This window comes from Colossoma macropomum, unplaced genomic scaffold (assembly GCF_904425465.1).
Source record: "Colossoma macropomum unplaced genomic scaffold, Colossoma_macropomum, whole genome shotgun sequence".
Lineage (NCBI taxonomy): Eukaryota > Metazoa > Chordata > Actinopteri > Characiformes > Serrasalmidae > Colossoma > Colossoma macropomum.
This window is the reverse complement of record NW_023494805.1, coordinates 17,561,929-17,576,672: the sequence shown is the minus strand read 5'-3', so window position 1 is coordinate 17,576,672 and position 14,744 is coordinate 17,561,929. Positions and strand designations below refer to the sequence as shown.

General features: G+C 37.2%; 1 protein-coding gene across 4 annotated transcripts in view; it reads right to left on the bottom strand.

Annotated features, from left to right (window-relative positions):
* Positions 1-13,682, bottom strand: part of atp6v1h (ATPase H+ transporting V1 subunit H) — a 49,858-nt gene extending 36,176 nt beyond the window's left edge. For 2 of the 4 annotated variants that reach the window (XM_036596286.1, XM_036596289.1), the window contains exons 1-5: positions 13,641-13,682; positions 11,514-11,656; positions 7,836-7,935; positions 7,443-7,532; positions 5,184-5,297 (exon numbers count right to left, since the gene is read on the bottom strand). In XM_036596286.1, the coding sequence (XP_036452179.1) occupies positions 5,184-5,297; positions 7,443-7,532; positions 7,836-7,935; positions 11,514-11,617 (408 nt within the window). In that variant the 5' untranslated portion in view covers positions 11,618-11,656; positions 13,641-13,682. Of the gene's footprint in view, positions 1-5,183; positions 5,298-7,442; positions 7,533-7,835; positions 7,936-11,513; positions 11,657-13,576 lie in introns of all 4 variants that reach the window. The other 2 variants (XM_036596287.1, XM_036596288.1) reach the window with 2 other exon arrangements.
* Between the last annotated feature and the right edge of the window lie 1,062 nt (positions 13,683-14,744).

The following is a 14,744-nucleotide window of genomic DNA, read 5'->3' as shown; positions in this document are numbered from 1 at the left end:
ATCACAAATCAACTGATGTCGGCTCAAAAGGTCAATATGACAGGAGTAAAAGGAGAGGATTATAAGAAAAGTGACATGCGGTAACATCAACTTGCAGAGCGGTATACTGCCTTTCCCTTACAACAGCATAGGACTGGAATGATGAGTCAATGAAGTCAAATAGTCATCAACACTTAAAAATAAAAGCCTTCTTTCCCAACCCTGGACACCCTGCTCTGTACTTTTTACTCTTTTCTCTGCTCCTGACACACCTGATTCAACTTATCATCTCATTAACAACTGCGTACTAGTTACAGTGGGTGTGTTAAAACAGGAAGAGTACTAAATTTTGCAGGACAGGGTGCACTCCAGAACCAGGGTTGGGAGACACCTCTCTACAGCCTTTATATGATACATTGTAACAGCATGCAATATGCTAAAGAAAATGAGACGAATGTGTACTCATAAATTCGAGACACAAATTGACTAGACTGATAAAGTACTAAACTCGACCCAAACCTGCTTAAACTGCTGCAGAAGGGACTGCTAGATTACTGGCATACCTTTGACGCTAATGCTCGGGCTTGGCTTCATTCCCACTTCCAGTTTTTAAACTACATTTTATCAGGATGCAAGAAGACTGAAGTTAATACAAGAAAGACAGCTAACTATTCCATTTATGCAGAAGATGTGGAAATGGTGAACAGCTTTGCCTACTTGGATCAGTTAACAGTGAATGTTCCAGCACTCAAGTAATGAGAAAGACGGCCACTTGGCAGTACATGGATGATAGAGCTTCAAATGATCTTCAAATACAATGATTTGTCTTTAAAAACAAACAAACAAAAAAAAAGGTTAGAATTCTCCAGGCTGTGGTCTTCATTGCTGGACTATAAACAAGCGAAACAGGAAAAATACTGATGTTTTTGGACTTTGGTGTTGAGGAAGACTTCTGAGAGTACTTTGGACGTCAAAGAAATCAACCAAATGGCCATATCAAACCTCAACTCTCACTTAAAGCCCGCATAACCAGACCTAAGCTCTCTTATTCTGGACACATTCTGAGAAGAACTAATTTGTTGGATTACGCTTGGAAGAGTTGAAGGTACATTACATATATATCACTCATTAGAATCAAACCAGAGCCTGGGTCAGGTAGCAGACCTTTAGGTGGGGGTAATATAAAATCTATTCTTTTGCTGCACCATGAAAGAAGAAATCTCTTGTCAAAAAGATGGAATTTTGATTGATGGCGATGCTGTGACAGGCAAAGTCAGAGCAAAAGGCATTGATTCAGCAAGTCAATTCATCGACCAATGCTCAATAGATTAATCAATCACAGAAATAATCGTTAGCTGCAGCCCTACTTAAGATTTTGTGCGAGGTTGAACTTTTCTACCAAAAAGATCAACAAAACTAACATTCACAAACAGATACAGCAAAAAAGGCTGGAACGACCTCAAGTTGTCCCAAAAAGCCCTGGATAAAACCCTGGGTTATTCTGAGTTGGACTGAGCTGGAAAGAACTGGAAACAGTATTTAGAGGCTTACAATCTCCATCTAGGGGCAACCATCTGTACAGTTTAATTTTTTTTTTCCCTGCTCAGGGGGTGCCCAATCCTGGTCCTGGAGATCTACCACCCTGCACAACTTAATTCCACCTCTAATGAAACACACCTGATCCATTTAATGAAGACCTTCAGGAGCATCTGAATATTAGAGCCAAGGGTGTTGGACCTGAACTCTCTAGGGTGGTAGATCTCCAGGACCAGGATTGAGCACCCCTGATTTTTAGTAAAGGTCAAATTTGCTTGTTGTTTTTCCATCCACTACTATTTTCTACTTTAAAAAAAAATACAAATATTGAGTCATTCTCCATAGTTATGCTGATGACACACAGTTGTATCTGCGTAGAATCAGATGACAATAACTTCTAAATGCAATGATACACTAAGCAGCACTGCGAGTGGGTGGACAGGAAGCACCTAAAACTAAAGGTGAAAAAAGGATAAAATTCTCTTTACCAGGACAGAAGGAGAGAGAGAAGGTATTAAGCAAACTAGGGAATCTGATTTCACGGCTTCGGGCCTGAAGTGACGAACATGATAAACGAACGAAATGACGTGTTTCTCCCAACTCTGATCCGATTTACTCCTGACCTTTAAAGCAGAATCAATAACATCAGTACGGCTGCTTTTCCCTCCATCTCAGCAACACTACACAAGTTACACTTCTCTCCCACTGCGAGAAGGTAAGAACCTGATGGTTACAACCTTTTGATTTTATGCACCGACAATGGAAACTTACTTCCGTAGATAGAGATCAAGAACAATATCCAGTTTTCAAAAGCAGCTCATTACATACTTCTTAATTTTCTGTTTCATTACTTTGCTGCAGAAGCATAATCAGCTTCATCTACTCATGTTATTTTTACAGTTTCACAGGTTTAACATTAAGCATCGTTAGCTTCATTAGCCTAAAACATGTAATTTTCACCTCTGAATCCTTCTGATTGCAGCAATATCCATTTAACTGATTTGATATTAATATCCAAGCCATATACACTAATCAATAGGACATGAGATTCTAGAAAAAGACAGTGCAGCATTAAACTCCTCAAATGGCACATTTTAAACTTGATGTCTTCATTAAAAAAAAAAATAAAAATAAGAGTCCCAAACTCGCCTCCTGGAGATCTTCTTTCCTGCAAGTTTCACCACCAACCCAAAACTAAAGGTATGGTCACAGTGAATGTGAGTGAAATCCAATTGGCGATAGAGAAACAACTTAGTTGAATGGGAAATCACAAGATCACGAAAAACGGACTAGCTTCTGGTAGCGTTAAATTTCTCTTCGCGCTGAGTTCATCTAGGTGAACGTCAACCCCATGAATCTGCAAATCATGGAGGTGTCAGCCAGTAGAAAACAAGAGGGGAAGCTATGGAGTCTTCTTGCTTAAAAGCGGAGAAACATTTCTCAGTCAGCATAATGTCATTTGTCACTCACAGTTTCTAAATTAATTAATAAGTTAACCAGCTAACATTAACCGCTTACTGAACCATACGTCCCCTCCAAACCCACCTCAAACCAGGACTGCCCATACACATCTGACTTTTGCTCCACCCCCTCCAAGAAAATAGCAAGGCAACGGTTCAGTGTGACCACAACGTCACACTCCTCATTCAGTCAATGAAGAATTTCTGAAGGCAATAATTAGATACATCAGGTGGGGTTGATTAGGAATGAAGCTAAAGTCTGCAGGAAGGTAGATCTCCACAAGCCCCCTGAAAAATGCACAGTGGGAGAGGGTGGGCACTACCACCACCTGGTAACATGAAAACGACAATGCTGATGCAACACATACTTTTACTCAGTAGCCCTATTTGGATTGGACTGGTTTATCAGGTGGACATCTGCTAAAACAGATTTACTCGTTTCAGTGATAAAATGAGCATTTGAATGGCTATAAAACTACCACAGTAGACAAGAGATTTGAGGTGTAATTTCTATGAACCTGGATGCTTGTCACATGTGGTCATATGATCACCCTCTGTTTGTGTAAAAAGTAAATGATATTGTGCATATAAAGTAATGCTTTGATGATACTGTGTAGCGAAACATGAATATAAAGTGCTTTGCAAATGCAGCTGCCATTATACCTCTTTAATCAGCCTGCAAGATCTTACTTTACTAATAGACTATTTTCATAAACTCTAACGTTTTAAGTAAATCAAATGTCATAAGTGACAAAAACTTTTTTGCCAACGAAGTCCAAGAACAGCCAAAAAGAGCAGTTCGCTTACATGGTCACCAAATAAGTTAACATGGTGCACGATTTTCAAAGCATCATTCAATACATATCAAAGCTTCTAACAAGTAATGAATGTTCAACAGTGCTGCAAACGAGAGAGGAGTTGTTAGCATTAGCTTAGTTAGCGTGACGACAGCTCTGCTCACCACAGAACATGTTAAATTCTGGCTAACTAAAGCTAACGTGGTTAACATAGTTGGCATGGCGACAACCAAGATGGCGGATCAGCTGTGTCCAAGCAACTGGAACTTGTTTGCAACCGTCACAATGGGTTACAAACATCTGAGTTATAAGTGGAAGAACTCAAAGCTGCTGCTGAATGGCACGATAAAGCTCTCCGTGGTACCTTTACTTTCCAAAAGAGCCCAGGGTTTCAGAGTTTTAGTGCTTGTTCTGTGAGGAGCAAAGGAGATCTTATTTGCACTTAAAGACATTTGGTCTATTTGGTTTGTGCTTCATCTGTGTGGATCTGCATCCTAAAACAGCTACAACTTTTTCACGGTGCAAAGAGCACAGCAAAATTACAAAAAAACACAACAAACCAGAAGCCGCATCTGCTGTTTTGACGTAAAAAATGCGTCCCAAAACCTTTGTTTTTGTGTTGTTTATTCTTATCACTTTTCAAGTTTTTGCGCACGTTAAAATGACCAAGGGATTGTGGGATAGCAAGTGGTACAATCAAAAAAGCTAAGCTGGAAAACCTGACTTCAAGACTGTCAGGTTAATTCACGTTCGGTGCCGTAGACAGACACGATCCTCAAGAGGCTCATTGTCGTCGTCGAGCTACTATCATGATTCACTTTGATGAGGCTTTTCCTGGCTCTGTTTTTCTGCTCTCTGTTTAATCAGGACCCTTGTCAGTGAGCTCCCACACCACTAATCAATAAGCCCCTCCAAAATATAAAAAGGTGAAACATGTTTTCAAGTATATTTAAAGTAATTCAAATGTGAAACAGAAATTTGACATATAACTTTGACATGCCATCATCATTTTGAAATACCGGCACTGTTTCTACATATTGCTATACCATCTTACATTGGTTGACTCATTTGTATAATATGACAAAGATTTGTACTCCAGTACTGATCTGTCATGCACATTTACAGCAGAGTTGAACCAGAGGGGGGCTCTTCAGAGGCTGAACTGACCACAATAATTATGTTATTTTTCTAGTTCGAGAAGAAGTCTTACAATTTCAATACGATTGACATCACTCCTAATTACAAAGCAATCTATTCCAGTCTTTAATGGGTGTAATTACTCTTTGATCAATAACAGAAAACAATTTCCACACATAATTAGAGCAGACACAGATTGCTTGTAACAGCAGGCTTGGTGGCTGTTGAGGGAAATGAATTCTTACCCTTTACAACTACAGCAGTGGCAACTCACCATGTGAACGGTGAAGAGGTCCTGACGATTCAACATGGGGAGAAAATAGGACCATGCCGTGTTCTTAGTCTTCTTGGCATAATCAAAGAAAATGTTGACCCTCTGATGATTTTCCTGCATTGAAAATGAAAGGGTTACTTTCTCTGTTTGAAAGGAAGAAACGTTTCATTTAAACATTTAAGGCTTATAATTAAAAAACTGATTCTGACATGTAAAGACCTAGGGTCATACTCCATTAAACCAGCAAATAACCAGCAACACTGGCCCAATGTCTATTAAGCCAGCCAATGTTTAATGATGGGAAAAACTGCTGTGCTTGTATAGCGAGTTTAAATTCCCACCATTTCTCAGGCACTAAATCATGTACTGCAAATGACAGCTTAGAGCTGCTTGACTGAAACAGAATTAAAACCCACAGTTAAAGCGCTCTTAAAATTTCCTCAGTTGACTGGTTAAAGATGCCTTGAAGACCCAGAAAGAGAAGCAGACATTTTGACTTCAAAAAAGTAATTACTTTGCACATAAATTCTCACTCCAGTTCAAAATTAATTCAGCTGTGAGAGGAAAGATTGTACTTCACTCAAAGTTTACTGAGTTTTTATGGTTCGAATCACTTCATGTCCCACAAACATTTAGTTTGTTTATTTATTTATTTATTTATTTATTTTTTGCTGAGACGGATTGCCGGAAGCACTGCAGTAAGTCAAGGTGTCAGTGCAACAGTGAGGATAAACACTGAGCTTTAGACCAGAATGAGTTTGATTCAAGCCCATCTGGACACTTTATTGGATCTCTAAAGGCGAGACATCATTTATCACAGTCAGCTTTGGTGAACCCAATTTATGCCACCTGCAGTTTGTCAAAGTCAAAACAGTTGCAACTCACTTGAATTGAACTTTTTTTAGTTGGAGAAAAAAATAAAACTCTTTTGATACAAAGGCACTGCTAAACTCCTGAATGTGGGATTGATAAACATTTAGTTTTAGAGTCTGAAGCTAGAGAATAGATAACAGAGTCTAAAAGAATTACAAAGACCATGCAAGTGGAAGTAAATTAATTATTTAGGTGGTGAACAGATCTTTTTTGCATCTAATGTTTCAAATCAGAAATGTTACATCTAAATCTCTACTGAATCAGATTTCAATGACCAGCCATAGAGATGTAAATGTGGAGCTCCATGAAAACTTTAATTACTTATATTAATTACACTAAACAATTTGACTTAAAGAGCTCATAACCTATATTTTTCTTGTATTTTTTTTCTTTGAGGTCCACACATGATGTTTGTGTGAGTTTATGTTCCAAACACAGTAATTCATTTTTAACGTTCCAACTCTTTTTCCCTTAAACAGCCTGTTTTTGTCTTTGCCTAAACGACCTCTGTTCCTTGTATTGTGCCTCATTTAAAAAGTGGTCTGACCTGACACACTTTTTATCACTTCAACATGAGTGGGTGGGCTAAAGTTTCATTGGTTGAATAAGTGAATATATATGTAAACGTGTTTCGAGACATTACAAAAACAATGAATTCAAATAAGGCTCTTTTTGCAGCTTAATTTCCACATACGGACAGTGTGGACTTGGGAGAGAAAGTTATTTCTCATACTTTAACAGTGTTTACATACTACAACAAAGTCATTTAAAAAAAGTAAGGAGACTTCATTTTTCTATTATATGGGCCCTTTTCAAGGCCAAGAGAAGATAACTTCCCATTGTTCCCAAACATCTGTTTATGTTTTAGTCTCTAGTTTAGAAATTTCAATCTACACCATATACATGGTTATTGAATAACAATTATTAATATGACAAGTGATTCCAAACTGCATTTTGTAATAGCTATGAGTGGATGAAATAAGCGTCTTCAGAAAGTATTTATTTCAATGATGTAATGATTCAATAATATTATTTTTCTCATGTAAACGTGAGGTGGATTCTTGTTAGAGTTGAGACCCTCAAGGGGACCTGTAGCTTTCCACGTTGCTCATGCTTTTGTTAGTTTGCTGAGTGCTTTTGTTAGTTGAATGAGAGGGCTAAAATCCTAGATTCTATCATAGCAACATACAGCACGTGAGCAGCCGCACTACTATAGATGGGTCAAATCAGGAAAATGTGTGAACATCATTAAAATAATTAATGGCATTAACTTATTGTGTTAACTTTGATAGCCCTAATGACTATATTATACATTATTATATAATGTTTTTCTTTTTGCAGTATCATTAAATATTGTGTGTGTGTGTGTGTGTATGTGTGCTATACCTGTAGAGTGTCATCAATCAAGGTCAAGATGTATTGAACTGTTTGCTCCTTCGATATGTGGGCCATAAGGTTGAGGAAGGTCTTTGCACACTGTAATCAAACATTGATATAACATTAACACAATTAAAAGTCTGACAATTTATTCCAAACGCATAAAAAACGTGTCTCTTTTTGTACACAATGAGAAAACAAAGAAAAAAAACAAAAACCACCAAGCAACCTCCACAAAACAGTCCACCCAATGTGTAGTAAAGATTTTAAAACATACTTTGAGATTTGAAAACAGTTTGAGGGATATTAAACTTATCAATACACAGTATTTTACTTTTAGCATACTGACATTAAATTTAGTGATGGAAACATAGGACACATAAAAGCAGCAAAGAAACCTACCTGATGTCCTTCATTTGTCAGAATTGCCTGCTTCTCCTCAGAATGAGCTACCTCAAACTTCTTGATGAACTCACAGTCTTCTCCTGAGATCATCTGGCCTCTGAATAAGATAAGGTTAAGAAAACTCCCTCTGAGTTGGCTCACCAACTGGTAAACGGAATGAATGCTTTAAAAGACATGAATCAGCCATTAAAGTGAAAAGTGGGTATAAACAGTCATTTTCTCTGACTACATCTAAAGATAGGTGATGCATTAGCATATACTATATACCTAGAAGTGAGAGAAAAAAATTCTTCTGTTTTAGAGAGCATATGTGTTGCGTGCAGGCTATTGAGAAGAGAAATTAAGGTAAAACAGCCCCAAAGGATTCTGAGCATTGTACTTGTACTTGAAGTCAACAAACAGCCTACAGCAAATAGTAAAGCATTAAAATGCAATATATTAATAAAGCAATAAGCCACAAGCGGTAATTGCAGTAACGCACTGCCTCAAGTGGCTTATTGCTTTTATAAAACAGCGACAAACATAAAATATGATAAAATAAAATAAAATACACATTTTTTTTTATTTTTCAGAAAATAATTTAAGTTATTAATAATAATAATCCACATAAACAAGTATTCCGCCAAGAAATGTAGTTCCCTTAGAGTATGGTATCGTTGCCAAGCAACCATGGCCCGCTGAATGAGGAGAATATTCAGTTGCCCATTGCTGTATACTGCAGTCATTAAATTATTTTTTTTTACTTTTTGTCATATAACAATGAACACATGAGAACATAGCGCTGTTTAACGCAAAATCTTTGCTCTGTAAGTAATTAACACCAAGTGTTATTTAGCACCAATCCAGCGGTGCCTCTTTTCTCGTGCTGGGCTGAACCTCAAAGGGCTCCCTGCTCCCTACATAATGCACTACATAGGAATTTAAATACTGGATCTTGCATCCCAATGGTGCAAAATATAGCTAAGAAGTAGTCATTTGGGACTCAGCCAGCCACATCCATACTGGATAAATGATGCACTAGAATTCCTAAACTTTCATAGCTAGAACACTATATAGGGAATACAAAGCCGTTTGTGATTCAGCCTGGGTTTGACGCAACTTCTGACTGAAACACAAACATCTGAGGCGTGTAATCCACTCAAGAGGCATATTTCTAGACCTTTTTATGCCGGTTTACAGTTAATCATACCGTAACTACTTTAATTCATGCTGGTGATATTAATGATGGAGTTGTTTAGGCTGTTTTAGCCAGTTAGCTAGCTAACCATCCTAGTTCCAGTTAAGAACATAAGTTGCCAGCCCCTCAGTTTAAAGAAAAATGGGTTCTTATTTCAGCAACATACTTGGTGGGCCATGCGAGCAACATGAGAGTCAAAGATTATTTCATTAACAGCACAATGTTTTTTTCGTGCCGTGGTGCAGCAATATACAATTCAGTTGTTGTGTGGCGGTCATAGGTGTGCATATATCGTGGATTTACAACAGCTTCAAACCAGTCAATCAGATTTCAGGACTGGAACTATCCGTTTTATAATATGGTATTTTCCACAGTGAGGTAGTACAGTCAGTTTCACAGTCACCTGATTAACTTCATGTTAAGAAAAAAAAAACTAGTACTTCTGACTGGAAAGCTGTTTAACAGAAGGCCTCGAATTAGCTTATAGCTGCCTCTAATTACATGCTTAAAAACGATTGTAATATAATGTTAATATTCTAGAGGCTTCAAGCAATTTACAGGTATCTGTAAAAATTCAGTAAATTTGATGATAAACAGAGCTGGGAATATTTCCATAATAACTGAAGAAGCTGTTTAATGCCAAATTTAACTTACAATGAAAATTATATCCAGAATGCCTCATATTCAAAAAGATTTTGCTGATCAAACAGATATTTATAGACACTTCATGACAGCAAATTACTACAAATAGATAAACAGTTTATTTAATAAGATTATAACATCTAATGTTTTGGTGTACTTAATAGCATTTTAATGAACAATGTACAAGTTATTAATGAATAACATTTAATATGACAAGTGATTCCAAATGTGCACACACACACACACACACACACACACCCACACACACACACACACAAGTATTAAGAATCACAAGATCTTGACGCAAGGATGGATTTTTGCAGAGAAGCAACGTAGTTCCTCTTCTTGAGTGAAGTTATAGGGAAGTGTAAGGCAATACATTATCCATGATTTAGTTTAAACAGACACTAGTAAATGAAAAATTGTGTTTAAACTGAGCATTAAAACACATTAATTAAGCACGTTTCTATTTACACTTTAAGGGTCCATATCCTACATTTTCCATCAGAGTCCACTCATAAAGTTTGTTTGGTCTTAAGCACCCAATATAGTTTATTTTCATATGACCATTTTCCAACCTTTCTTTATCCCTTAGAGTTAACAGTCTATATTTGTTTTTCTGACTATAAGACTGATTATAGCAAATGAGATCTGATATGACTGGCTATTCAGTATTGTGCATAATTCAAAAAGCAATCCAGGCTGAAACACGATAACATCAGTGTAAATGGGCAGAGCTAAACTGTTGTAGACTGAATAAACTGATACATGTAAATGTATTGACTTTGTAACATTATAAAACAACTTATTTAAAATGCGCTGTTTTTGCAGTTTAGTTCCCATATAATGGTCTGTCTGGACTGTGGAGTGAACATTTTGAAACTTTAACAACGGGTGTGTCTCAAAACCTAGCGAGCTCTCTACATAGACAGCATTTTACGTCACAATATGCGTGCCCCGACAAGAAGGCTGTCCCAATTCTTAGATATCTCAAATATGCTGCCTACTGAGGTCTCTCATTTTGGCCCAATATCGAGAGAGCATCGGATGTTTCCTCAGCCGCTGAGGCAATCCCGCGATGCAGCGCGGCACAACTTTTGTTTGAAGTGCTTCACCAAGCAGCGACGTCATCTTCAAATGTACGTTATTCTGATTTTCTGGGGTATTTATCTGTTTTCTAGTCATAAAGGTGCACAGATAGCCTATACTTTCCGCGTTTGACCACAACTATTGTCTATTTCGCTGTTTCATTCAGAGCAAATACAATTAAAATCGCTATATAAACAGCCAGAGCAGGATCCATGTTGGCTAACTGTGATTCTGACGGCTGAGGTAAGTAAACGCCGGTCTCGTGCAGTGGGCGGGAACAAGCGGCGACGTCTTTGCTGTCTAACTAGAGCATCTCATTTATCTGCCTTATAAGGATAGATGATGGTTGGAACGCTGCCTACTTAGACAGCTGCCTAGGTAGACAGCGCCTACTTAGAGAGCTCACTAGGGTTTGAGACACACCCAATGTGTACATGTCACATCAAACTCTTATTTCAAAACATTATTAATTATCATCATTTTGTTTTCTATGATTTGGGTGTTCTAAAATTATAATATTTACAGTTAATCCAAGATTCAATGAGAATTTGATTATGGGCAAACTGAAGCGTAGACAAACCATAGCTGAAGTTTAATTTTAATACACACCATTAAAAACAATGCAGGGGCAGGGAAGAATAATTTCTATAAGAATAATTAAGTATTAGGATACACTATTTTTTCCACATATCCCACCCCTAGAACAAAGTATCTGAAGTCTATTTTCCATTTCAGCTGTGTTTTTTTCATATCTCTGTAATACTCACTGCAGGTAGGACTGCCAGTTGACCTTGTTAGCGCGGACCTCAGCAGCCTTGGCTGCGATGATATTTGTTGGGACAGCGGCATCCACTGCTCCTCGGATGTCCATTGTCAAATAACTGTTGTTTGATATTTAACCTAAATGAAACTACAGAAGAAAAACAAAGAATGACTGTACTGTACATACCTACATGCTGCATAGCAATTACAACACTGTGTGCACTAGTTAGTCAGTTATGCCAAAGAATCAGGTAGTATAATGTAATAGAATGGCATCTACTGCAGACACTTTTTAAGGCAAAAATCTCATCTCAAAACTATTGTTAAACAATGTCCAAAGAAATGTGCAGTGTACTCATGACCATTGTGTGTAATAACTTTGTGAGGGAGCTTTAAGCGTTAAATTAAACACTTTTTCCTATCACCACTACTGTGAACAATCCTGACTCAGTAAGTTCCTCTAGAAAAAAGCACATCAACCCCCCTGAATGACTTTGTCATGTCTTAACAATTTAATCCTGTAGATGAAAAAACAGAACTACTCTTTTGTAAATATATATTTTCACTAAATTGTGGTCTCTCCTGCAGAACCCTCATCCTCTTAGCCAAGAAAGCCAATAAGGCTCTTTTTACTGGAGGGTATGTGCTTGATGTTCATACAAAGAGAGAAAATGTTGTGGACCTAGATGTAGATAACGACGGTCAATATCACTTTCCACTTTAAAATTCTGTTAATAATTATGAAAATATTACAAACAAACGATTAGGGCTGAAATTGATTAATGTAGGCTATGATAAAATTTACAGCTCTTGCAATTTGAATATTGCACTCTTAAATTGCAATTTCAGAGTGCAATAAACTGAAACAGTGCAATAATCAACTTGTAAGAGCTGCAATTTTCATTATAGCCTACATTATCATTAACAAGTTTTAAGAGGAAAACCTAAAAATACAGACTTGTGAACTACCTATAGACGAGTTAGACCAATCAGAAACAACAAAACACTCATGTGCTGTAACATCAGAGCACAACTAACTGGCAGTCTGGCACGGTACATTCAGTGTTAAAGCTGCAGTCCAGAGAAAGTGTTCTGGTCTGTCTGACCATAAATAAATACATACATACATACATACATACATACTAAAAACATAATAAATAACAAACAGGCCTGAGTCTTAATTTATAAAAAAAAAAGGCAATTAAAATCACAGTTGCAATACTGGTCAGAAAAATCACAATCAAATATTTTCCCCCAAATCATTCAGCCCTATAAATGGTGCTACATGTCTCCAACTACCAAACCAACATTTCTCCTCTGGCACTTTAGCCTGACAGACTAAAGCGGCTTATTACACAATGTTAGACAACAGTGAACTAAGCCTACAGCGAGTGACCAGCTAGTCGTTAGGCTAAGGTTAACTTACACCGCCAAGTTTGCTCGCCAAATAAGTCAAATTCTGCTACAACGAGTAAGTTAGCTAGCTAGCTAACCATTACTGACAGCTGGTTCATCTGCCTCAGTCCAACATCATCCTCCTCCTCTGTCTTCACTGCTAGCTTGTCTTTACAGCAACACCAGCAGTATGCTAGCTAGCTCATGTATACGAGGCTGAAGCCGGCCTCTTATTCTCCGGCTTCTTGTTCAGATTTTCTCGTTGCATCGTGAATGATGCAACGGTTAACTGCGGCTCCATTTAAGGTGGAACGGGAAAATTCGAACTACAAGCTGGAGAATAAATAGGAAGCCGACTTCAGCTTCGGCTGATTCATAACAAACAGACATCTTTTCGCCAAAATTAGAGCGTATTTAGATTAATTCTTGGCTAGCTTTGTGGTTATGCTGTTAAGAAACGCTGACACAAAACGTAAACAAGTATCAGATGGAAACGTCTGTGGTAGAAGAAGAGGTCTGTGTAAAAGACATTCCGGTGACATTGTCAGAAAGCTAACTTAACAAAGCCGAGTCGGTTAAATTATCTGTCTGTTTAAACAGACACGTCTCTGTTCAGCTCCCACAGCAACAAGTTAAATATCACTATCGACAGGCACTACAGTTATTAAAATACCTTACAGAGAGATAAATATATTCCTGTTTAATGTTTGTTGTTCAGCGGATTCCTCTCAACCTACCTGCAGCCTCAGCTGGAACGTCACGAGGCAACAACACGTCACGAGACCGAGGTCACATGACACCCTCTCGAGTCAGAGAGGCAAAATAAACGCAGGAAAACCTGATTCAAGTCTGATTGTACACAAGTACAATAATCCGAATAAAACAATAAAATTAACCTTTAGTGGGGGAGCTTGGATTTATAACATTAATAAAATATTTTAAATACATTGTAACAATTAAATTTTCTTGGAGACGAATAGAATTATTATAGTAATAAAAGAAATCCAAAAAAATGAATGAATTAACCCTTTCACAAACTACACCAAAGGCAGGCTTTTACTTTATTAATAAAATTCGTATGAAGCTGTTACTTATAATACTATTAGAACATTTATATTGTAATTAATACAGTTAGTCATATTAAATTAAGAATATTATTAATTTATTATGACTCATCAATAAAATCATTAATAAAATCACTAATCAATAGATGTGAGTGAATTACTGACAGGACATGGTGCACAATTACATAGTAATAGTTTTTTTTATAGTATTTAATAAAGGTATTAATACTCATGCAGATTTAAAAATATATACATAATCCAGACACAAAAGTTACCCTAATTTTAGATGTTTTACTTGGTATCCTGAGAATTTTGGGAACAAGAAATAATAATAGTGTTCTGCATTTGCAGGAATTTGTCATTCAAAGTGTCTGGATTTCTAAAATGACTTAATGTATTGTCAGCTTTACAGCTAAAAATTATGTGAAACCCAAACAGTATTTGTACACATTAACTACTATCAATTAACTATAATTGATATTTACTTCAAAGAAAAAAAACACTTTTAGCATAACACCAAACTGATGGTAGAATCTTTGTATGGAGAAAGCCTGAACCAGACTGCACTAAGACTCCTCTGAAGCACAGAGGTGGAAACCTGTGGTCACAGGACGCTGTTGGCTGGATATTTTTGGTTGGTGGACTATTCTCAGTCCAGCAGAGACACTGAGGTATTTAAAAACTCCAGCAACACTGCTGTGTCTGATCCACTTGTACCAACACAACACACACTAACACACCACCACAACACAACCACGTCAGCGTCACTGCAGTGCT